Source organism: Anopheles gambiae, chromosome 2 (assembly GCF_943734735.2).
Source record: "Anopheles gambiae chromosome 2, idAnoGambNW_F1_1, whole genome shotgun sequence".
Taxonomy (NCBI): domain Eukaryota; kingdom Metazoa; phylum Arthropoda; class Insecta; order Diptera; family Culicidae; genus Anopheles; species Anopheles gambiae.
Window position 1 is genome coordinate 114,812,187 of NC_064601.1, and position 26,184 is coordinate 114,838,370.

Sequence of the window (26,184 nt, forward strand, 5' to 3'; positions counted from 1 at the left end):
CTCGCCACTTAAGGCTTGACGTACAAATCATACTTTTCACACCCGATCCGTCAGCCCCGATCCCGATTGATTGAATTGTTCGCGATAATTGGAACACACGCGGGGCGCGTGCGCGATCGTGACAACCCTTTTACATTACATTGGCATTGTAAGTGTTGGCGAGTTTGTTGCTGAATTCCTGTGGCAGGAATTTACACCAAAACCAACAACCGTTTGATGACACCACCGTTCGTCATCGGAGCTAATAATCAACGCGTCGATAAATCATTCCCCGATCCGGCTGCATTATGCATCGTTTCCTTTCGCTTTAAACGGGGTTTAATTGGTTCATTGGCGGGCAAAAGCAAACCCACACGTTCTATGATGCTATAAGCTCACCGCCTACTCCGGTGGATCCGGCAATCTATTCTCACGATCATCAACGAGGTGCCACTTGATATCGCTTTATCGCATCGCATTCCGTTAATGAGTCAATCAATAGCGGATGTCACCCGTTTTCAACAACAACAAAAAAAGGGAAACTCGGAAGGCGTGAAATTTGTGTAGGATGCGCTAACCCTGACCGGGGAGGGCGCGCCTTCACGAAAGTTAATCCAGCAGGGCAAGGTAAAGATGTCGCGGGTGTCTTGGGGGAGTTAGAAGCTCACATAAAGGGCACCTACAGCAGTGACAGTTTTATCGTCCCAAATAAGCATCCTTCAAGGGTAAACTCACACCTGGAGATGGGTTTTGTTTGTTTCGCTCCACTTGTAACACCAAACCGAGCGTAAAACATCACACACACACGACCGTTTTATGGTAATGCTTGCTTGTTTGGACTGTTTGGCGTCGAAAATTCCTTTTATCGCGTAACGACCCTCCTCGTGTATGCATAAGTAGGAACGTGCCTTTGTAATCACGGCGCGGATCTGCGAAATGGGTCAGGCCTTATCGGACGGGGCTCTCCTGTGTGCGATGGAGAGGACTGACGACATCTCTCTTAGGAGCATATGATGGCAGTATCGTCGGCGGTACCTTTCACATGCATTTCTCAATGAACCATATTGTTCAATACGTGTACACTTCCAGACGAGTGGAGTAATTAAATGTCAATTAGTTTCGAGAGGATCACCGCTTCACTCTCAAGTGCATAATTGTAGCACACGATCACCCCGGTGTAGCATAACAATGTCATTAAACTTGACTCCAGTGTGCGCTTGACGCATATGATCATCAACCCCCCGCGTAAGGTCGTCCTCGTTTCGGAGCCCTTTTGAGTAAGAGCAATTATTGTACGCCACTGATCAGCCCCAGCTCAGGAGGTCTCGCGCGAGCCCTACCGAGAGGTCCAGTAACCGCTCCACATGACCTTATGCTAAATCTGCTGTTTGCTGTACTACTGTGAAGATGCGCTACGAGTGAGGGCCATACTTGATCGAGTGGAGCCCTTCGACTGCTATCGGCCGCTATCTGTCGATACAGCTTTGGCACACACTCTTTGAAATGGCACACACTCGCACACGAGCGCCCGTTTTAGGAGAGTCGGTCCTGCTGTCAGCCCGTCAGCCGCCGCAACCGCAAAAGGCCAAGGCATGGGGACGCATTTTTCCAGCCAAACGCATCATTTGCGCGCATCATTGGCGACTCACGATTCGGGAAGTCCATACACACGTAACCGCGTTGGCGCGTTTCGTTCCGTTGCAGTTTGCGCCGCAGCAGCCGAACCCCGTAGCATAACTTTTTTTTGTGTTAGCATAAGATGAATAGTAATCATCCCACACACGGACAGTCGGTCGGACGGGCTGCGCTGTACGCCCAAAAACCGTTCCATATGGACAATGGGACACACGGCGGTGAGTATTGGAAGATGAGATTATATCATCGGATTTGGGGCCAGTGTCGCAAAAAAAACAGCAAGAGGAAGAAGAATTCACCTAAATGAGGTAGAAAATTGCGCACCCCGTGGACCCTGTCCCATCCGCACAAAGCGCCTATGCTAATGAGCTACATATATTTTTAAAATGTAACACATTAGTACGAGAGTGGGCTAGAAATGGTGAATAGAGAGGATGAAGGAAAGTGCCACAGGGTTCGGAAATAGCTCTGCACGCATTCTTGCCTTCTCAGGTGGGAACGGATCGCTCACCGGCACGACCTCTGGCGACTGCGTGCTACGACACTCCTCAAGAGGGCCCATTCCAGCACGCAACCTATCATTACTTAGCATAAAGTAAGACATAAAAGAAGCAACAACAAAAAAGAGCACACCTCCACTCCACCTCGGAACGTTTCAATTATTTTACGTAATTCAAGTTCATCGCGAAATTAATACCGCGTCCGAAATGTTTGTTTGCGGAGCGAAAACTGTTCGCGATCAGACGGTGGTGTGTGGCCAGAGCGCCACTTACGTGAGCTTTAGCAGTCAGAAGAACGAAGTCATTAAATTAGCATTGACCCTTTGCAGCGATGCTGTTCCCATCATGGCTGGCCGTAGTATTATGGGTATGTTTTATTGGCGAATATTAGCGATCGGTGTTGATCACAGCGCTAGCGAGACCGCACCTCTCATGTACGATCGAACTTTAGAACAGAGCTGCTATTGGTGCTCGTTGCATCGTGTTATTTCCGTTTGGTGCTTTTCTTACATTTGTACGTGTGCGAACGAACCGGTGGGTAAATAAAAAACATTGAGAAATCTTCAAGAAATATGTGTTGCATTCAGTGCAAAACTTCACGCGTTGTCTTCAACCGCTTCGAACACGTGGTGGCCTTGTATAAAAAGGTGGCTCGTATTTTTTATAGGTTACCTGCATTATAATCTATTCAAAGGCTGAACTGAAATATGTATTTCCTTATTTATTGCAATTGAGAAGTGTCGACATTGGATAGATTTTAAATTAAGTAAAAACCTTTCGTAAAAATTCTAACGGACAAATTATGTCAACGGTTTAACGGTCGATTTTTCATTTGGAATATTGTTAGTAATGCCATTTGTCATTGCATCATCTCTTTTTCTAATTTGAAATTATTACATAAAACTTAAATTAAAAAATAAAATCTTTACTTAAAAAGCCCTAATTTTGGAAATTTGAATTTCAAATTTTCTTTTTTCGTAAACAACAGAATGACAGCTCTGTTGTGAAGAAAATGCCAGATTCTGTCATGATGTACCATTTGACGTTTCATCCGTTTGGGGAAGGGAGAGTAAAGACAATATGCGCTCCATTTTCAATAAAGCAAGTAAATTATAAGACAAAATAATCCAATAATTAATCTTCTTCTTTTAACTTTCAAAAATCCAACAATTTCACTTCGAACCCGTGAAAAAATCAACGAATGAAATAGATCAAACAAGATGGCGTCAAGCCACATGCCGCTGTCGCACCTGCCGATGCACGAATGAAACAAAGCGTACACGTACGTGGTGTTGGTGGTTCTTGTGATTGTGGTGCAGTTTTCTTCTTTGGCGTGCGCACACATCCAAATAAGATCGCGGCCCCTACTCCCCGCTGTCCGTGCGTGCGTGTGGTTCGATGGAATATATCGCCCGGATCGTGAAGCAAGTGCACCTCCACCGTCCGACGACAACGACAACCACGAAAGCTCAGCATCCCCTGGTAAAACTACTGTGCAACTGAGAGTAGAAGGAATCCCCCCCGGATCAGGCGAATAGCAGCGAGTGGTCAGCAGACGGCCCAGCGATGGGCGGACAGAAGTTTCAGTACGACGAGAGTGGAGGAACTTTCTTCTACTTCATACTCTCGTTCCTGGCCCTGATCCTGGTGCCGACCACCTTCTACTTTTGGCCACGCAAGAAAAAGGAAGGTAAGCATCGAGGCGTCCTCCGAGAGGCGTTTTCTGTCCCCGGATCTTCTCGCAATCTGTTGATTGCTTACGGTACTAGTGCGTGCGTGCGTGCGTGCGTGTGCTGGCGCGGGCCCTACACGTCGTCGTCGTCGTCGCCGTCTCGGGGGTTTCGGTGAGCTGTCAAAAAACCGGGCCAACGCCAAATGTACAGTTACTTGACTTGTTTTCTTTTGCTTCGTTTCCGCTTGAACACACGTCCCTACCTGGCGGCGGGCCCCTGGCTGGCGGTCGCTTTCTCCTCCGGGCGAATGAGGGGGATAGGGGATAAGAAAGATGCACAAGAATGTTGTTGTGCTGGCAGCACTTTCTAATGGCGAAATCACGCGAAATGGGTTGGAATTTGCTTGTCTCGCCGCTGCTCGTCACGATGACGAGCCACGCCGAATCTTGGCTGAGTTGGCCATGAACAAAACATTTGTGTAAACAAGACCAAAATCCTTCGAGAAGAGAGCCTCGTGATGTGTGTAACGACATGGAAAAGATGAAAATATTGAATAGGAATATTTATTTTTTAGTCTTTAAATTCATTCTTGAATTTCAATGGAAACAAGTGAACATAATTGCTTTCGTCTAGAAAACCCCCAAAGGGTTACAATTTACCATACCGATTAAAGTATGCCACGCTTACGTGGTTCTCTGCCCGCGCTTCCATGTGCTTCCCCGTACCAATGGCAAACACAATTGAGCGTCACGCTGTGTTAGAGCTGCGACAAACTTAAAGTTGAAGTAATTTGCCTCCCAAGGTTCCGTTTCGCTAGTTCTACCACCGCGCACCGCGCCGCTCGATGTAACCTTATCGTTAAGCAAACGTAATTTTACATTACTTACCCATATTTTTTCTCGTATTTCTTCCCCATTCCCACCCACTTGCAGACCCCACCACAAAGCATGAACACTGTCAGTGTGCAGGATGCGTGCGGAAGCGCATCACGATGGAACATTCCGACCCGTACAAGGGCACCAAGGAGCTGCTGGTGAAGCTGTCGATCGTAGCCGGCTGGGCGCTGCTAGCCTTTCTCACCTACAAGGTGTCCCAGTTCGACTACGAAATGTCCAACTTTGATCCGTACGAGATACTGGGCGTCCCGCTAGGCTCGTCCCAGAAGGAGATCAAGAAAGCGTACCGCACCCTCTCGGTCATACTGCATCCGGACAAGGAGACGGGTGACGAGAAAGCGTTCATGAAGCTCACGAAAGCGTACCAAGCGCTGACGGACGATGAGGCGCGCAAAAACTGGGAAAAGTACGGCAATCCCGACGGCCCGGGTGCGACATCGTTCGGCATTGCGCTGCCGTCGTGGATCGTTGAGAAGGAAAACTCGGTTTGGGTGTTGGGATTGTACGGGTTGGTGTTTATGGTGGCGCTACCAATCGTAGTCGGCACGTGGTGGTACCGTTCGATTCGTTACAGCGGCGACAAGGTGCTGCTCGATACGACCAACATGTACTGGTACTTCTTCCACAAGACGCCGCACATGGCGGTGAAGCGCGTCATTATGATACTGGCGGCGAGCTTTGAGTTTGAGAAGCGGCACAACAATCAGGTGATCGAGCGACCGTCGGATAATGTGGAGGTTCCGGCACTGATACGGGAGCTGCCGTACCTGAACGAGAAGTGCAAGGAGCTGCCGTTCGCGAGGAGCTACTCGCTGAAGGCACGTGCGATACTACATGCGCATTTGTCGCGCATTCCGCTCAACCCGAACACGCTCGAGGTCGATCGTCAGCTGATCGTGCGCAAGTGCCCGTACCTGATACAGGAGATGGTGAGCTGCGTTAGCCACCTGATTATGTTGGCGTATGCGCGAAAGAGTAAGTGAAAACGATGGCACAATTCGATATTTAACTAACGTTCTGCTCCTTTAATTCCAGTCCAACGACTCCCATCGATTGAAACGATCGAAAACTGCATGAAACTGTCGCCGATGGTTATACAGGGGCTGCGCGAATCGGAACACCCGCTGATGCAGCTGCCGCACATGACGAAGGAGCTGCGCGCCCAGCTCGCCCGCAAGTACAACACGCGCAATCTGCAGCAGCTGGCGCAGCTGAAGCCGGACACGCGCCGAGCGGCGCTGCGCAGCCTGAACGACGAGCAGTACCACAACGCGGTGAAGGTGCTGGGCCAGATGCCGCTGATCGACTTCAGCATGAAGTGTGAGGTGGTGGACGATGAAAATTCGAACGTCGTAACGGCCGGTGCAATCGTGACGGTGACGGTGGAGCTGGTGCGCCGTAGCATGTCCGACCTGTTCGGTGACACCACCGCGAAGGAAAAGCAAGGAATCACGTACGTGCGCGGGGCTTGGGTCTAATTCGATCGTAGATGGCATTGATTGAACATTGTGTCTTTTTGTAGGGAAAGTAATGAAAACGGTGACGGTGATGGTGATGCGGACGGAGAGCTGGAAGCCGGAACCGACGATCAGAAGCCGGAAGGAAAGGTGAAAAAACAGTCCGGCTGGCATCCGAAACCCTCCAAGGGGCATAAGGGTAAGGCGAAGGCGGCCGTTAAACCCCACGCCCGGAAGCTGGCGGCGGCTGCAGCCGCTGCTGCCGCTGCTACGGCGGCTGCGGCTGCTGCTGCTGCGGCGGCGGCTACTGCAACGGCTAACCAGACCGCAGCTCAGTCGGCCACAGCTCCGGGTGAGAAAACAAAGGTGAGTTGTCATTGGAAGGCAAAGCGATAAGAGATAACAGCGAGCTGGGAGAATGAGTGCAAACCGTATTGACGTATTGTATTTTCCTTCATTTGCAGTCTGGCAAGAGCAGTGAAAGGAAAGCGCAAGAAGGAGATGATGAAGACTCCGCCGACGGGGACAGTGGTGCGGAAAGTGACAATGATGCCAGCGAGGCAGCGGCCGATGATGATGATGAGTGGGAAAAGTAAGCTTTATTGAGGTGTTTAGCTCCTTTTACAGACTATTTCAACATTTACCTTTTTGCTCAGGTTCCAGCAAAAGATTAACAAGCGGGAAAAGCTGGAAGGACGATCGAAGGTTTCCCATCCCGTTCACTGTCCACTGTTTCCTGAGGTAATTCACCAATGCTCTCCATCGTTTTCGAGCCAACAATTCTTAACGTTTGGGTTCGTTTTGCTCTCTACTTGCAGGAAAAGCATGAATACTGGTGGACGTACATCTGCGACCGGAAGTCGCACACGCTCCTAACCGTGCCGTACCACGTCACGAACCTGATCCACCGGGAGGAGGTGCAGCTGAAGTTTACCGCACCGAAGTGGGCCGGCATGTACGTGTTTACCGTCTGCCTGCGGTCCGACTCGTACATCGGCATGGACCAGCAGCTCGATCTGAAGCTGGACGTGAAGGATCCGGCCGCCATCCCGACCGAGCTGCCCCAGTGGGACATCAGCGAGTCGGAATCGGACCACAACGAGATGCAGGCGAATGATAGCGAATTCACCACCGACTCATCGGACGGCGAGGATGACGAGTCGCGAAGACGAACCGACTGAAGCAGCGGCAGCAGCAGCAGCTCTTGAGCAAATGGAATCGGGTAACGGGAGAGCTAAATGCAGTTCATATTCCTTCAGTTCTTGTTGCTGCATGGTGAGGGTGAGGGCGGAGAGTGTGCGACACCGGAAGACGCAAACACAGGGCATAATACTAGTAGGACACAGGCACAAGTGCACAGGGAAGAGTCGAGACAACAACATTCATCAATGGTTTTTTTGTGTTAGAAGAGACGTTAAATTAGTTAATTAAACCTGCTGATCCCGCTCCACCATCCTTTTTTCCTACTCCCAACCAGAAGAAACGTTTTATGATAGAAAAAAACATATAGACCACACACACACATCGACACAAAACACTCATACTTTCATCAAACACGCATTAACTCTGTGCTTCAGCAGCTAAAAGCCCGCGTAAAAGAACCTAGAAAGAGGGAACTGATTTAACAAAAACAATAGACACGACTAAACCACGCCGTGTATCTTACGGTGAAGGATAAAATAGAGGAATTGGGATGTGAGGTGTGTGAGGTTACAAGGTAGGAGTATTGGGAAGGATAAGACGGGCGAAGAAGATTGTTTATATTTGTGTTCCTGTGGAATAACGGTACGGTGAAATTATGAGCACCTTCATTGGGCAGTATAAAGAAAATGTCGAAATATAACAAACAAACAAAAACTGTGCAACAAATAGTAAAACGTATGTGTGTATTTTGTGATTTGTTTTTTAGAAAATTAAGTAAAATGATTTTAAAAAAACACGCCCAGTAGGTGGAATCGAACCACTTCGACGCTAATCGACTACAGATTTGAAGTCTGCACTCCGGACCACCGAAGTTCGACTGGGCAGGTGGCCGGCCGCTCAAGCATGTATATAAACCGCGCTGCAAATATTTCACTTCTAGCGATGGATAAGCAACACATAACTGTTGTAAGGCTTTGCGTTGATTTTCAAATTTTCCGTTAACACAAACCTTAGTGCTCTTGCTTGCAATTTTAATGTCATCATCCCAACGCACCACCACCACTCACCACAATCAAAATTCTTCTTTTATTTATTTTCACCATAATTTTCCTTAACAAATGATCACTTTGTAATTGACTGTGATAGAGAATGAGAAATGGAGCAAAACAATGCACACACTTACGTCGATTGTTCTTCTGCACGCATCGCACCGCTTCCATGCACCATGCAAACGAGGAAGGATGAAACGGCTGTAGTAAAACTAAATGCGATCTCGCAAACAGCACTCTCCATATACCTACACACTTGGCAGAGGCAGAGGTAGTGATCGATCGTTTTTGCTCTTCTCTTCTCATGTCCCTCCTCTCGTTGGTCTCCATCAAAGGTGTGTGCGTGTGTGTGTGTTAACTTCACTCCCGGGCAAAGAGGAACTTTAAGCAACGCGCAGCAACGGCCATTTTGATTTGAGACCATTTGTCAACTAAATAGTTTTTAAAAGTACAATAGTGTAAGATCGTTTGATTTCCATGGCTGCCGTAGCTCGAAGTATTGACGTTCTAAGGTTCCTGCAGAGGCGCCTGGTGGCCTGATGTCTTCTCGTACGAAATTTGATCACTTATCATATTGAAACAAACGATTATTACACGATGACGAACGATGATGATGATGAACGATGATGACTCGATTTGAACAGTGTGTGTCAGTAGATGGTTAGGGAGACTGGGGTTGTGACGCATCCGTTTGCACTTATTCCTCCTGTTCCTGTTCGGCCAGCATGGGATCGTCGGTGTCAACCAGTTTGCTGGAGATTTCGTCCTATACACGTGGATCGGAAACAGATAGATTAGATTGGGATGATTCTTTGAGTAAGTAGACTTCAAAATACACAGAGAGCTTGCAGTTAGGGACAACAATTTCATTCATTGGAGAAGCTTGGAAGTAAAACTCGGAATCTGTGATTGTAATCCATTAGTAGCTGAGAACGAGCATCATGCATTAAGAAGCCAGGTTGTGTTGTGTGTACTTTCTTTTTTCGTTACTCTAGTTCTAAAAAAAAACAACAGCTACACGAATTTCAATCGTAACTGAATGTCTGGACCTCTTTAGTAGCTTCCGGTTCGTTGTCGACTTCCTCCTCTTCGTCTTCCTCCTCCTCCTCTTCCGCCTCATCCATCTCGATCTGCTCCTGTGCATCTTCACTCTTGCCGGCCAGCGCTGCCGAGGCACGTCGAAGTTCCTGCTCCTCTGCGTCGGCCTCCATCTCTGCTGCGTCCTTTAGAAAGCACAACCGCACAACCGGACACACCGTAGAGAGGAGTACACCGTATTGGTTAGGTGGTTCGGAATGAACTTATCATTATCAGAAGAGCAACGATAAAGGCAATGGGGTAAGTAAAGCGTGAAAGGAAAAGTGGGTTAAAATTAAACACACACACCAAGAGATTATTAGGGAAGTAAGCTAAAGTGTGTAGAAATTCAGGGAAGATGTGTGATACACAGTGAAACAGATAAGCCTCGAGAGAGCGTAACCTCAGACAGGTGGTGGCGAGAAAGAACTGGAAGAGCTGTTTACACATAAAATTGGCTTAAGATATGTTGCGCACATTCCAAACGAACGGGGTCATATAAGTAAACAGCGACCATATTTAGAGTAGAATAAACAGTATGGCGAAGAAGAGATAGAGCGACGCAGTACAGAGCGAAGAGCGAAGAGGTTAAACATCGCGAAACATTCAACACGTTGTAACGTAGCATCATATTCCGTCAAACCTCATCTTCATCGGTGGACGGAGATTCATGTTCCAGGGACGCTTTCGATTCCCCAACGACCTGCTCCTGCTTCTTCTCTTCCTCATTTGCGCAGTCTACTCTCCTTGTCTTAGTGGGGTTTTCTATTTGACTGTCCATTTCTGACTCCGATGATTCATCCTCATCCGTTAGATCCTCCTGTTGCTCCTCTACTTCCATCTGTTCGACATTATTCTCGTCTTGCTCATTGTTCTTTGTTATCGATTGGTTCAATGCGATGTGCTGTTCATCAGCGGACACTGGTTCTTCGTTGACAACCTCTTCCTGAACATCATCTTCCTTGGGGTCTTTGAGCGGAGTCTCATCAACGACAGCAGAGTCTTCATCGGCTTTGTCTTCGAGATCTTCCTGGAGGTCAGCTGCTGGTTCTTGAGTGTCGCCTACGCTCGCTTCATGTTCCATGGAGGTCGTTTTTTCACCTTCAGTGGTTGCGTTTGAGTCGTTGGTGACTTGGGGAGCGTCATCGCTTTGTACCACGGACACTTCCTTTGTCTCGTTTTCCACAGTTTGCGGTTCATCTGGATCATCATTTGAGTCAATTACAGCTTCTGATTCATCATCCTGCTTCTCAGGAATGTCATCTTCTTTCAATTCCTCCGTCGTAACTGTTTCTGTCAGGTCCTTCAGGGCCTCTGTGACATCGTCAGCAGTACTTTCACTCACTTCCACGTCCTTCTTCTCTTCGTTCGTTTCAGTATCTTTCACCTCCTTTTCCGATTGCAACTCCTCCTCCCCAGCCTCTTCCGGTGGAGCCTTTGCCGCCTATTTTCAATTGAATGTAGGTGCACAGCAGGTATATATGGGTGTGTATGTGAGTTTTTGATGGATGAATTCAGCCAATTTTGGGGTGCAACATCAGTGGGTAAGGTGTGTGCAGGGATTTTGTAAAATGTTCGATGGAAGGGAAAAAAACGAAATGAAACGTGATTATTCATAATGGAAAGGGGTAAATGTAATAATGTGTTAAATGACATCAAATCTCTTACAAACGGCGTCACTGTATTAGTCATCATCAGCTGGCAATTTCACGCGCCATTTCGGATATTCATTAATTGCATGATTCAGCATCAATTGTTGCAATCAAGCGCCTACATTACATCGAGAAGCAAAGGATTGAATTAATCTCACTCTAGCAGAGAACCGAGCTCACACACAGATGGTCAACAAAAAGCTGATACGACTTATCTGAATGATAAGCTTCGCTATAATATAAGCTTGTGTGCAGTGTGTCGATAAATTAGTTAGACAATTCAACACAAAACACAAATGCATCATGCAGAGCACGGTAAATAGGAACAGTATTAGTCATCAGCCAAGATATCGATCGATTTTCCTTACTTTTATTTTAGACGCTAAAGCTAAAAAAGGTATAAATCTTTCGCTACGATGTATTTAGGGTGGTGGATGTATATGCCGCGCTGCTGGGGTGTTTTTTTTTGTATAATCGCTTGTAATCGCGGGGATAGGCTTTTGCTTTTATTTCCTGAACCTTGTTTTCACCTCTCTCGTAGTGCTATAATCGTGCTCTTGCTAATTTTAATATAGTATATGTATATAATGAGGCCGAGGCATAATATTCTACTCAACATCTAACGAAGCGCATTTGAATTAAATGGGGACAAAACTCGCAATAAAGTGCAACCCCTTTGCTTCTCGAAACAAAAAGGCGTTGGCTACACCTCTAAAAATGTGGATTCAATCCTAACTGTTCTCGCATCAAAGCGTTAATTACTTCCCCCCTTTGCTTTCTTTTGATTTCCGGCTTTAGTTCAGTTTTATATTGAGCTAACTAACTCTTCTTCTGGGGGTGGTGTGTGTTTGTATGTACCGCGTCTGGTGTACGTGTGATACGTTTCGTTTTCAGCTTTGTAATGTAGTTTTGTTTACCCTTTTTTTCGTTCGTTCCCCTACTATATCGTTTGTTTAACTCAGTATTCTACCATTTCCTTATCGCTGCTTAGCATACAGCATAATAACACGCATAAGATAAAGTTACGACTTTACGCGCAAAATAAGAGATAAATTAATTTTGTAGAGCGCACAGCTCATTTGAGAATGTTTTGTTTGAAAATTTTGACGAATGTAATATGTAAATCTATGTGCCAAACATTACTTTGTAATCGTGAGCTCTCACTGAATGAATTATTTCAAAAATAACGCCGCATCTTTTAGACCCCGCCCGCCCGCCCGCTTCACTCTTTCGACTGATTATCGATGTAAATCTATTTGCTAACAAGAAAAAGGCGGCACACAAATGAAAAGAGAGTAAAATTGCACACTAGTTTTGAGGTATAGGTCAGAGAGATTGATTAATGTTCGCGCTCCCCTCTGTTCTAACTAACCACTGCCACTAACTCTTGCCTATTTACGCACAAACGTTCTTCACAAGAGGCGCGCGCGCGCGCCTAACAGTTAGCATCGCCTACTACGTAGTGTTTCACCTTACTAATATACCGGGGGATACCGCGCGGGGTTATAGGGAATGGCTTCTATATTGGAGAGGGGGGAGGGGTCTTTTTTACTTGCGCTTCTCTGCCGCATACGATGCTGTCATCATTAGGCGGTTAAGCGCAATCGGAAGCACACGCACAGACTCCCGCCGTCCGTTTGCAAGAGCATGTGTGGAAACATGTCGAAATAATCCATCGTCACCATCGCACGCTGCTCTGCGGGTTTTTGCGGGTCGCGATAAGACTGGTAAAATAACTTTAATATATATACGGTGTGTATGTGTCTTTTCAACTACGGGTTAGCTTACCATCCCCATTTCATCGTGCGCATTGCATTGTGTGTGCTTATCGGTTACTTTGTTTGCGAAACAACCGCTAAACCCCACTTTCTGCTGGTATGCCCACAGACCAGAGAGAACGTGACGAAAGGTGTATAAGGCGGGCAACAGAGAGACTCTCTTGCATAAGGGACAGTTTTCTCGATGCCGTTGTCGCACAACAGCATTGCGAAACGGCTGATATCATTCAGGGCACAATTGTTTGTGACCCGGCAAGGCCACGCACGCAAAAAAAACAGGTGCGTCAATGCAAACAAACGCTAATGGAAGAACTTTTAACGCTTTTTTTGGCAAAAAAAGTTATTCAAATGATTTTAGTTCCCTCATGCAGGATCAAACAGGGATAAACAAAGAAAGTCCCACTACGAGAGTCACTCAATCGACAAACAAAACCCCCCTACCCTATTCTAATCCGATAACCTAAACGGAACCTTTTCCTCCTGACTTGACACAGGTTGGCCATTGCACGTGTTGCGCGCTGTGCCATTGCTACAGAACAATCTCTAATCCTTGTGCCCAGGAGGGACTGTTGCCGTTTCGCTCAGAAGCACTCGCGGGCTGACCTCTGCAGGAGCTTAGACGATTGCATCCGATGCGAAATCGATCAAACGTTAAATTACGGCGCGTTACTACTTCCCTCGGAATCTACCCGCGGAACCTTAAATCTACCAAACAATATATATGCGCGCACGCGACAGAGAACGGGAAAAGCTGGAAGAGTGTGGTGTTGTGTGTACTTTCATTGGATTAGAGTAGTGTGGCGTAGCAGCAGGATAGAGTTCGAGGTGTCACTCCATCAAGGTTATCAAGGTTACAACCGTGCAGAGTTGTGTGGAGGTTACCGTGTCGGCAGTGTTTGCTACGGCCATGGAGTTTACTACTCTCTCTCTTGTGAGGTGTATGTTGTTAGTCTCTTATCTTTACTGCATTGAGCCTTCCATTTGATGGCGGAAGGTATATATGTTATGGAAGTTGCTAAGCTTGGAAGTAATGTTAGTAATGCTGTATAGTACAACAAATCAAATGTAATGTTCATTATCAAATTGCCGTTCGATGACGCTTCATATTTTCATACCGCATATTCTTTTGGCGCCCTAACATTGGTAAAGCAACACACTAAAACGCAAATTGTTAGATAGGGCAACCAACACAAACACAGCACACAGCACACACGGGAGAGCACACAGGCAGCGCGAGCGCTCGCTCGGGGGTGTGGTTGGGCGTGTTAAATTTTTGCTGTTTTAATTTGATTTTCTGTGCAGAGCGACTCCTGCCACACGGCCCTGTCCTCATGGGCCAACGGCGGACCGCTGCGTTACTGTCCACGCCTCGTGCTAACTCAAACCTCGTTCGCGCCCTCGGCCTCCGCTCCATCACCGGCTCCAGCACCGTTGTTGTCTTCAGTCTTGTTTTCTTTGTTCTCGTCCTCGTCCTCGGCGGCCGCGGTGTTGGTGGCGTCGTCGTCGCCGGTGGCAGGTGGTGCTGTTGTCTCGTCGCCGTTTTTGTGCTCCGGCTCGGGTGCCGCCGGGGCCGCCAGCTTCAGGAACACCTCCAGATTGTCCACCTCGTTGGCCATGTCGAAGTCGTCGTAGTCACCGCAGTACTCGGTGTCGTTGAACAGCTGCGGGGGTAGGGCGTGCCGCGGGTTCGGATCACTGATCGTGCAGCCTTTGTGCTGGGCGTTCGTCTGCATAAAGTCCTTCTCGCCCTCCTGGCCCGGCTCTGTGATGTCGATCACCGTATACTCTATGTGCTTGCTGTCCATGATCATCGTGACCCGCTGTTGGCGCTTCTTCACCTGCAAAGGGGGTAGAAGAAGAGGAAGAAATGTTTCAGTAAACAGATAGGACGCATATTTCCAACATCAAGCTCAAATGCTGCGATGAATTTATTGCCTCTATTATATCCCGCTGAGAAATCTATCAGCATTCCACTCGCATTAGCCAAATCTTCATAAGGTAAACGCAAAAAAAAACACACAGGAACGGACATTAAAAATTGCCCTCCCGTTCAACATGTCTAGCCGCCGGTGTGTGCCTGAGGACGCAGGACAGGCGAGTGGCATGTTTGTTTGTATTTTGCATTGGCCAATCTACATAAGTACACTCATTAGTTCTGTCGTAAGCCAACGGTAGCAACGAAACTTGATACTTGCAGCCAACGATCTTCTCTAAACGCTATTTTCCCGGTTGTGATACCCCCGGTAGGAAAGAGAGTACACTGATCTCATGTACTAATATTTCACGCATGTAGTACGTGTCTCACGTGTCATCACAGAATGTCCATCGGACTTAAATCGTCTCGCCTCGTTCACGGACATTCAAGCAATTAATCAAGTGCGGAAGAAATAGCCACACCAACTGGTGGCAATGATGATGAACTCTTTGGCAAACGATTTTACGAAAAATGTCTTCAAATTCCGGTTTCAGAGTGATTTGAAGAGCCGAGAATAGATTTCCTAGAAGAGCTGTCTACACACAGGGAACAAAGATCTTTAAGATTTCCCATTAAATTAAGCACCACCTTTATGTCTGGAGTCGAACGTCTTTGTCCTTCTGTTTGGACGACATCTTGGGATATTCAAGATCTTCCTGGATTCCTTTGTTTTTGTCCCCTTTTAAACCCAACTAATGTTTTTGTTTACATGCCCACCAATTATCTTTGTGGACATTCCGACGACCTCATCTGATCGCCATGTGTGTGTTGTCACTACTACTCTAAGACACTACGACACTAAGTTGTAACATCACTGTGGTGCTAAAATTAGTACAAACAACAACCTCATGCTTGTGACTGTTTCTCTTCCAACGGACTTTCCAACTGTCACAAGCGCTTTTACGTTTCCGTTTGCACTTTCCACTAACCTATTTCCCTAAGTGCAGATGGCTGCAATACAGTCACCCAACCTGAAGACCTTGCCGGTTGACTTGTTGGTCATTTCGAATCACACGTTTGAGGTAAGTATTCCATAAAATAAATTGACAAGGTCCCAATGATGGTCCCCTACACAGCGCACATTACACTAACTAAGTGTTTCACCGCAAACCAATTTGACATGCAGCTCAAACATAAATAAACCAAGCGTGATGCTCCAGATAGATATCGACGTGATCTTCCACACGATCAACATCGTTCAATCGGCTCGCTCCAATCGACACGGGGGCGATCACCACATCATCCACCTTCTTCTCACTAGCTCAAGCTACAAAACCATCCTGCTGCACCATGCTGTAATGTGCAGATTTATGAGCATAATATTTTCATTCACCTATTAATCCTACACAGTTCCATCACTTCTGCTTTCCCTCCTTGCGAGTAGCATTTTCTTGCTACCATTACCTCCTCCATGCCAACAACACACACGTTAGGTTTTCAAGCGCAAGGAAATGCTATTTTTGCATATCATCTGACTCGGTTTTCCGCGGTTTTCTACCCATTCCTCCCACCTTCAGAGGGAAAAGGAGAGGGAACGGGCAAACATTTCATTCAATCATTTCCCATCACTCACAGCTGGTAATTGCTACACACGACGCGTATTCTTCCTCTTCCTGGCGGGTAAAACTCGGCAAAATACAGATACAGAGGAAGAGAGAGAGAGAGAGAGAGAGAGAGAAAGGAAGAGCACGATCGAGCATCATTGCACCAGGTTGGGGGAAAAGTTTAGGATTTCCCTCTGTGCTGTTTCATAATTTCTGCCCCGTTTGACGAACCTTTAGCGCGTGGCGCGGGAAGAAAATTCAACACGCTGGTGTCGGGTGTATGTGTGTGTATGTTTGCCAAATCACTAAAAATACAGGAGACAGTCCTCGCTAGCATGTCGTCGTGGTTTTCGTTCGACTGTAACATCAGAAGCGCGCACCCACAAGAAAGTATGGCTGATGCTGTATCGGTGCAAACAACAAACCCAACACACGAGCAGCCACAGTATGATCCTAGACGATCATAACACAAACAACATCGCTGTCCGGCATGAACTACATACATCTGTGTGTGTCTGTTTGGTGAGCGAAAGGGGAGGGCGATTATTTAATTCAACTCTGTGATGTGATGGCTTCGCTGTGACCGTCATCATCATCATCATATCGCCCCACGGGGCCATCGAGGATCGCGCGCGCAAAACACCACACGCAAAAGCAAGGGTGATAGATAAAATTAGATCTTCGATCTTCTTTTTTTGTTGAGGCGAGGACAGACACGATCCAAGAAGAAGCATCGTACTACAGAACGTCCACGGACTGAAACGGAAGTAGCGTGTCGTAAGAGGATAAACGAAAGAAGGAAGAGCGGATCTTCATCGGAGCGCAGATACCGATCGAGAACGAACTACACACACCACGACGGGTTCAAACTTGTTTGTTAATGTTATTTTGATCGCGATCGCGATCGTGATTCGGGACAGAGATAGATATCAACAACAACAACAGACATGCGTTGTGTACTTTTTCGTTAGAAGAACACCATTTGTGCAATGTTATTACCAGTGTCGCAAATATTTCCATTGTCACATCGTTCACTTTTAAATGGACCATAAACTCAACATCGGACACAGCCAAAACGGTTGATACAGCTGCACACACCACAATGCATTTCTTCATCCCCATTGTGGTGATTTATGGCCGTAAATATGGCCCCGTAACGGTCCGTTGAAGGTAAACCATTTAGTGGCCCAATTCTGCTAGAGAACACCCGCCAGTGGCATGACTAAATCCTTTGACGGACACATGCCACACTCGTTAAGCGTTTCTCACCCAGAACGCACTAACCGTCAATCGAGCAGCAAAATGGAGGTAAAATATGGACTCATTTTTTTCCTCATTCTACATCAAATTTGCAAACCAACTGACCTAACCAATTGTACCCTCTGTGCTTAGGTAGCGCATAAGACAGCTCTCATTTGGCGAGGCGAAACAACCCTGCCACAGCGCAAGTATTATCTCATCCGAGGCGTTGATATTTTTAAGAGCATGTTTCACGATCACACGACCACCACGATCTCTACCAGCCTTCCTATCCCCTTCCGGACGCACTTTTGCGGAAGTGAGGAAGACACAGTGTTGCTTTGAAGAATGAGGAAGCGAACTCGAACGCTTCACGCCGTCAGCCCTGACATTAAAGTGTGCGTCGAGAGCAATTATCTCGTCAGTTTTGTCGCACATTCGCACAATCTTCCCTCTCTCCCATCCATACAGAGTTACAAACACACATCAACGATCGTGTCACATTAACACGGCAAAAAAGCAGGGTGTGTGAGATTCGCACAACCATCTGGTGCGCCGTTGTGATGTGGTATTTAAAAGTCACTAATTGTAATCGAACTCGAAGCGTTGACAGTAACATCTCTTTTCTTGTTGATCCTGATGTTTGTGGAGGTGAGGGGAGTTTGATTGATCTTGGAATTAACCACATAGAACACAATTGAGAACTCCTAGAATCTCATTCTCAAAGGTTAAGTAACGCTTTCACCACAAGCATAACATGTGTAGTAGAACGAATTTCTCTTGTGTACTAACAACCAATGTCAAACCCGACAGACACTGCTACGAAGCATCCCCTTGGCTGTTCTTCTCACGGATCATAGACATCCGACACGGTCAGCGACCAAAGCCGCAATCAAGAAGATGATCATGGTGAAAGCAGCGACCACTATTTGTTAGGCTGCACAACTACCATACCATACGAACACCTGCCATTGTAATACATCATCCTGAGGTTGAGGAGCTCTTGTGGCCCATGCAACAACAGCATAGCACACTGCACAATGCATGCGATTCTGGTCGGGCGTTAAATAATGCTCATTTGTTTACATCATCTGAATGCGGCGATAGAAGAAGCAGCATAGAATATCAAAGCGTGTCTCTGCTGATCGTAATTCCTCCCGTCTCGATGGTGTAGCAGGTGTTTCGTGTCACGAAGATCACAGATCAAACCACAGGGGCGGGGATCGCACGTGTGCTGCCGATCAGGTGATGATCTTCAGCCGTACAAAACCACACAGGTGCGTCTGCTCTCACAAACTTTATGTAGACTTCGATATCCCCATCTCTCTCTCTCTTTCTCTCTCTCAATCTAATTCTCTCTACCTCTCTTACACACGTGAACTAGGGCATTGCACTTGAGATGCGAAATTCGATCGCGAAAGGGTCAATGGCCTTTCCGCGAAGAGGGGAGGGGGGTGGGGCTTTTCGATCATGGCCATCTTCATCTCGCGCACCCCCAAACGAACCCGACAGTGGCGTCAGTCTTCACGCCTCACGGTGTCACGTCACAGCATGCGCCAAAGATGTTGTGATGCCCCACGCCGCACTCAGTTTATTGAGGTTTTTAGGCATTGCGGAGACGCAGGAATGCGCGTTAGGGCGCCAGCTACAGTCGTCGCTCAGCTACGAATCAATCATTTTAACTGTACAATCAATTGTTGGACAATTGGTTTGTTGTGTTTAAACACACTTGCGATCGTGTTTCGCTTTCGCGGCGATCCGTGTCTTTCGGTGAGGATCTACGAGGATCGTTATTGACTGTAGCAGCAGGCCTGTTTATTACAAACAGCAGCATTTTCGTCTCGTTACATAAACCTACTCATTGTCAAAACAGTTCTTCTGTCGAAAATGTTTTCTCGTCTCTCGCAATAAATCTTAATCGTTATCATATCTTTCGCTAGGAAACAGTTTCTTCTCCTTTCAATCTATAAAGCCAACGAAGGAAGCGCGCAGCAAAAAAGCACAAAAGAATGCCGAAGAATTAACATGTCCCCAAACTAGCATTTCTATATCTGCGGTCTGCGGTTAATTGGGAAATGTACAAATTATTGTAGTCTTTGCTCGTGTTCGCGCTCGCCCGAAAAGCAAACACACCAACGACGACAATTAACGACAACGACTGATACCGATCGGAATGTGTCTCTAGCATGCTGCTTCAACGACGATTTTAAGACGTCCGACTCGGCAGAGAGCAAGGGAACCGCATAATGTTATTCGGGTTTTTTTCGCTACAATCACACGTTACAGTGCCAAGTGCGCAAACATGGGGTACAACACACCTTCTGGGTCTAGCTTAAACAAGATGTTTCCCCCTCCTTTCAAGAATAACTGCTCATTCTCGTGTGTGTGTTTGTGTGTGAGGTTCTGTTTTGGCTTCGCAAAAGGTCTGTGTGTTTAAATTTCGCCAACTTTCAAGGACACCTGTAGGTCTCATTCGCCTGCTTTTAATGGCTCACGATCACCGTTATCGACACATCCGTCAATGAGAACAGAGAGAATAGAGCTCTCCTTTCTTCTGTCTTGCCCTGATCACTGATCACCACTTTCCTTTTCAACAGAACCAACAGCAACAGCTCGAACGGTTGTGCTTCTCGCAAGGGGGATCGGGTGTCGAATGACTTTCTTTCCACCGTCGTCCGACTGATGCAATGCCGCCGTGTGTGTCTATTTATGTGCGAACTGTCCACCTCAAAGCAAGTGGCTCCGCCACCCGGTCACCTTACACCCGAACAGTGCTAGGTGAACACATTTCAATCTGCTCTTCGCAAGCATTTTAATGAATAACACACAAAACCGAAAATATTAACACCGGCCGCTTTCGTTCGGTTAACCCCCGGGACTGTGTTGAAGCCGGCTTCCCGGCGATCATCGGGCGTCTTTTGGCCGGTGGGCGAAGAAGCAGGGCAATTAAAATCAAATTATCTAATTTGCTCACAGTCTCTTTCGAAGTTTGCAAGACGCCACCCGGCGCACACACGTTGGCTCGAGACGAACATGCGTAAGATCGGTTCGGTTTGAGTGCATACAAATAGCACACACAGCCGTGCGCACACACATACGCGGTGAAGCCATAGGGTACAGAGTTTGTACGTGCGTCTCCTGAAAGCAAATAAAATTAGCTAACAAAATAAATCATAAAACACTACTTCTTTGTTGGTTTTAAATTAAATAGCACCCCGGTAACGGGCATACAAACGCACACACATCAAAAGCGACCAAAACGAAACAAGAGACTCTCCCTCTTTCGGCAACAATGTGTTACAATGTTTGCTGAGCGATTCGGTTTCCTAAGCATGTTAGATATGCAACGTTCATGCTGTCAACGAATTCGACGTGGGATGTGTATCGTAAAGCAGTCGTTTCGCACTGAACCATACTGAACACAGCTTAGCAGCATAGTCATTTGGCCAAATATAGAAGCGATCTGCTCGCACTGCCAAATCCGTTCCAATGCAACATAAAAGTGGTGGCACGTCGATTATAAAGGTTGAACGGATGCTCGAAAGACGTTCTCCTTGAACGATCAATCCACCCGTTTGGTTGATGGGGGTGGCCTTGACTGATTCTTTATTTGGAAACCACAAGGAGAGAGAGAGAGAGAAGAAACACTCGCATCTCTATTTCGTAACTCCGGGTCAGCGTGACAGCGTGATTTTTTGCCGCTTAGTGAATTCTCAAAGCTACAAAGATAAGCAAAAGTACAGTTTCGTCAGTTTGCAATGATTTCTTCCCACATAAAGAGTGTAACACAACACCTTTATAAAAACATCTAATCTACGGTTTCAAAATAAAACCATTTTTCAAACGTTTATCGTCTCAAAGTTACGAAGCATTTCCACCCTAAATGTTTTTGCAACACATTGCACGTAGTTGTCCATCTGGATCGTTCGCTTTCGCTGCAATATTTACTTTATTTCGTGCCTTTTAGTTGGCACATGTTACAGTCGCCATAAAACAATAAATACACTCAAGCTCAGCTCAGTGGATAGCGACAGCAGATGAACCATCGCCATTGAATGTGCTTTTGAAGATTGCATTAACGCTACTTCGTATGAGGCAGTGGACAAACGAAGTCTCTGAGTCAAACGGAGCTTAAATTCCGTACGAAATATAACGGTGTATTTTTCATAGCTACATCCCAAAAACGCATGAAAACAAATCCCCCTATTCCCTCTAATTGCCTTACAGTAAAGAATGCTTTTAACAAAAGCACTGCCACCGCACACATCAGACACATTATTCCTGCCGCAACCCTTCATTGCACACTGAATTCGATCAAGCTAAGTGAGCCGTAACGTACGGCTCGTGGACGGGAGATGCGTTCATGCTAGCTCTTCCCACCCAATCCCAGACCCAGTTCCGATCGTTCTATGCCGCACGGACCAGTCATTCCGCTTGAATAATGATAAGCCCGTCCACCTCACGATACGGTTCCATCCGTTCTCCGCCGTGCAAGCAATCAAGATCAGTCTACCAAAACCAAACTGGGCCCTCACCGGAAGAGGTGATCGCTTTTGGGGTGGTTTGGAGGGTTTTGCGCCACGACCCAACCGACACCACCGCGTGTACTGCACATTTATTGCACACTAATTAGATGCATTATGTACGCGCCACCGCTTGCCGCATCACCGCCACAATCGAATTGTGTTTTCCCCCGGAGTGCTGTCATTTATGCTCCCGGTGGGCACCATTCGGGCGCAACAATCGCTCGCTATTCGGCAGGCCATGACTGAATGACTAAAATATAAGAGAAGATAACATGGTAAAAAGTAGAACGAAACTGAGATCGGAAATTAATATGAATTTTGTTATTCCTTTTTCTGTTCCGTACGGTCCCGCCAGCCTGTAGATGGGAACATTCCAAACCCTAGTTCAGCTTATCTGAGATGTTGCCTGGGAAGAAACGAATCCAATACGCCTGTGAACTGCATAGTACGATCAGTAGAGCTGCGATTAACACGCAAACCGATCGCGCCATTAAAATTCAGCCAACGGGCAGCAGTGTGCTTGGCTTAAAAAAGCTTTACTATCACGGCCCATATATTCGATTGGCATTGCCTGCCGAGACATTTTCTACGTTCCAATCTTCGAGACAGAATGCAGCCAGTTAGAATACATATGGACCCATGCGGGCGTGTGTGTGTGTGTGTGTGTTGAAACTAACGGGAACACCATTTTTGCCAATTATTATTTTGTGCCAAACGAAGCGAACAGTGCGCGGCGCGGCATAACTCACACAGAGTGCAACGGCGGCAACCATGGGCAACCACAGGCCAACTTGAATCGGTTAGTTGAACTTTATTTAATGCGTCATCCTACACGCCTTTACCATACGACAGGAAGTGGCTGTAATGGAATAAGAGAAAATAAAGCGTAGCGTTGACTGTGTTTCATTTGGACATAAAACGCGCAGCTAAAATGAAATTATTTTCCTTTCCCTGTAGCACTAACCCTATTTGCTCTGCTGCCGTTTTGCACATCGGATAAATATTTCAATTGCAAATAAACATCCGCATGCTGGCGGTAGACACTCTCTTACACGGTTGAACTTCCGTCCTTCGAATGATCGTGTCTGCATCGATCGTGCCACTCTGCACCTGAAGTGGGTGAAAGAAGATCTTTCTAAATAAATATCGCACAGGGACAGGCAGCAAGTGAGCATACAGATGTTACATTTACAATGTAACGGAGCAGCAGCAGCTTCGTCTGCATAATTAATGCATGATAGCGTCACACTACTGCTCACCCATCTGCTTCCACGTTCAAGCTTATCGGCCACTTATTGAACACTTGAAATAAATGGATTCAAAAACAACCGCGCTAATGAGCTAATTGACTGGAGTGGTTCAAACCCCGTTTGATAAGAAAAATATCAATCCCATCCCTCACATTTCCTGTGCCATTCCAATGCACAGACAACAGAGATAGCTGCTACATTTGTAAGCCCTACCCTTGTCCTGCTGTGGTCTCGTTTTTACCCCTACCGCAAGCGCATTGGGGTGTGTCCGGGGAGTTCAACTTAAATGTGAATCACTGATTAAATTAAATCCAGCTCCGTGGATGCATCGGGCGTATCAAACCATGCGTGCGTTCTACCCATTCCTCCCTCTCTTATCGCTCTTGGAAGCATTTTTTAAGGTTTGTGTTTCAACTCACAACGACTTCTCTAGGGAATTAGTACAGAGCATTCTCGACGTCTTCGACTGCGCTATGAATCATAGGCTGTGGTCCCTTCCTAAACGATGGACGACAAATCGCCGATGCCAGTTGAAGCAAGCATTCCCTCGATACGTTACAGCGCTTTATGGAGCCGTTCCAGCAAATGTTTGTGTGCTTCAAACGCATGACGACAAAGACTCACACACCATACGATGACTGGGCCGGGCAGCTAATAGGGATGGGAACTGATGCATGACATCATCCATAGGCCACAACACACCATTTCTCCGGGCTGTATGTCGCCCGGAATGTGCTGTATGATTCCCCAATTTCTGATCTGAGTCTTTTTTCGATTCGAGGAACATCAAAGTTGGCTTCGAAATGCATTTTCATGTTGGAATGCCGTTGGAATCACGGACACCTCATGGGCTCTTTTGCACCTAGAGCAAAGAAGATACACCGCGCTGGGGAAGCAAGTTCAAGTACCGCTTCTTCTGACCATGTAGGGGTGGTTGGGCCGGTTTCTAATCGCGTACGAAGCAAACAAACGGAAGTTAATCAACTTGCGCCCTCCCGCTGCTGTTGCTTGTATCATTCTGTCTTTTCTTCTCTTTCCTTGTTAGTTGCTTTCTTTCTCTCTCTCTCTCTATTGGGACGGGAGATTTTTGCTCGCTTTTCGGCTTACCAAACACACAACACACGGCGTGTTGTATTTCTTTTTTCTATACGCGATTATTTATAACTGTTACACTACGGTCGCTAGAAACAGACAGAAACACATACATACACCGGGTGCCGATACACACTTGCTTGAACCATATAAAATTGAAGCATGCCCAGCTATCCCGGGCGCGGTCGGGTGGGATGCCGAGGGGTGGGTGTTGGTTCACTCCCCGTTCATGGCCATGGCCAAGAGAAAGAGTCGAGATCCCGTGTACTGCGCCTCCCCCTATTCGCGTATCCTTCTGCTCAGAGCACTTACCTCTTTGTTGCCGGACATTCCACTGATGTACACTTTGATAACCATTTTGATGTGATTTTCCTGTGGCTGCTGTGTGGAATTTGGATGTGTTGTGTCGTCGGCCGCACTGAGAAGGGGGATGCTGCTGCTGCTGTTGCTCGAGACGGTTCTTTCTTCGCTCACACACTCGGCACGTTCTTCTAATTTCTTCACCCACACTAAAGGACTCTGCTTTCTTTTCTTTTTCTGTCCGCTCGTCACAAGCGGAACGCGCACTTTGCCTTTTTTATTTCTACCTTCTCAAACTCGGATAACTCGCAACTCGCCAAAGTGCACGCACTGTAGTCGTGAACCGCTAGAGGGAAGGAAAAAAGAAGAATAAGCACACTGGCGACTGGGCACACAATCAAATCACTAACGACCACCTTCACCATCACCACCACCATCACCACCACCACCTGCTAAAATGGAATTTTGGAAAGATAAACTGCACCAGCCCGAGAAAGGGGTTGAACTGGCAGAGCTCCCTTTTTAGGGGATGATAAATATCGACAGAAAATATGAATGCTATCTTTCCAAGGACAACACACACACACACATACACACACTAGATCACGCACTCCACCGAAAGTGAGAGACGTTTGCGTCAAGGAACACTCCGGGAAGGTTGCTACGGAACACACGAAAGGATTTTTTTTGGGACAGAGAAACCAGTAGGCGTGAAGGGACGCACCCAAAAAGACAAGAAAAGTCCCTGAAATAATTGTTAAACACCCCTCGAAAGGTCGCTCCACACATACACACACGCACGCACTCTTCCGACCCGGTTCTACGAAACAGTGGGGGGGACGGGGACGAGACAAACGTTTTTGATAAAAATCTTCCGACGCCGAAGAAGAAACTGCAACAATAACGCCGCACCAAGGCTCTATCGGTTTCCTCTCGGACGGGATATCTATAGATTCTTCTCGATACACACACACCACGCCTCAATATGTGCGTTCCCTCACTGGGCGGTAGATCCCGCAAATCGGTATAGATACGCACCACAGAGTTGGATGCTTCGGGTGCTCTTGACTCGCTGCTACTTGCTTGGAAACTCGTCGCGGGCGGTTTTCTTGAATGCCGTCGTACCGGACCAAGTTCTGCAATCGAATGGAAAATCACCGAAGGGGCAAGCAAGGAACGGTAGAGGAAATGGCACGCAAAGGGATGACAGTCTTGACACGAGCCCCAACACGTCAACGCGCACGAAGCGCTTTCAAACTGACCGTTGGCTTTTTCCATCGCAAAACGCTTATAAAACATAATAAAAAGTGTAAATTTACTTGTTTTTATTTTGATTACTTCTCAAAATTGGATTTATTTTCTGCAGTTTCAAGAAATTATGTTTTGAAATTGCCTTTTTTCCTTCATTAAACGATGGTG

The 26,184-nt window shown here is 46.8% G+C and overlaps 2 protein-coding genes and 1 non-coding gene across 12 annotated transcripts; 1 reads left to right on the top strand and 2 right to left on the bottom strand.

Moving 5' to 3' along the window:
* Positions 1–3,345: 3,345 nt before the first annotated feature.
* LOC1269820 (translocation protein SEC63 homolog) lies at positions 3,346–8,017 on the top strand. The gene is made up of 7 exons (XM_308470.5): positions 3,346–3,804; positions 4,720–5,658; positions 5,719–6,136; positions 6,206–6,506; positions 6,605–6,732; positions 6,797–6,881; positions 6,959–8,017. The coding sequence occupies exons 1-7, from the start codon at positions 3,681–3,683 to the stop codon at positions 7,319–7,321; spliced, it is 2,358 nt and encodes a 785-aa protein (XP_308470.4). The 5' UTR covers positions 3,346–3,680; the 3' UTR covers positions 7,322–8,017.
* A 62-nt stretch (positions 8,018–8,079) lies between these two features.
* On the bottom strand, positions 8,080–8,166 carry Trnastop-uca (transfer RNA opal suppressor (anticodon UCA)). Its single transcript has one exon. It is a non-coding gene; the product is annotated as a tRNA-Sec (tRNA).
* A 189-nt stretch (positions 8,167–8,355) lies between these two features.
* Positions 8,356–26,094, bottom strand: LOC3290356 (glutamic acid-rich protein). 10 transcript variants are annotated; one of them, XM_061643942.1, is made up of 6 exons: positions 25,622–26,094; positions 24,778–25,111; positions 14,225–14,677; positions 10,053–10,853; positions 9,382–9,555; positions 8,356–9,098 (listed from the first exon to the last, which is right to left on the bottom strand). In XM_061643942.1, the coding sequence occupies exons 2-6, from the start codon at positions 24,820–24,822 to the stop codon at positions 9,030–9,032; spliced, it is 1,542 nt and encodes a 513-aa protein (XP_061499926.1). In that variant the 5' UTR covers positions 24,823–25,111; positions 25,622–26,094; the 3' UTR covers positions 8,356–9,029. The 10 variants fall into 10 exon arrangements, with proteins under 10 accessions (XP_061499926.1, XP_061499925.1, XP_061499924.1 ...); XM_061643941.1 differs by having other exon boundaries at positions 25,557–26,094; XM_061643940.1 differs by having other exon boundaries at positions 25,490–26,094.
* Between the last annotated feature and the right edge of the window lie 90 nt (positions 26,095–26,184).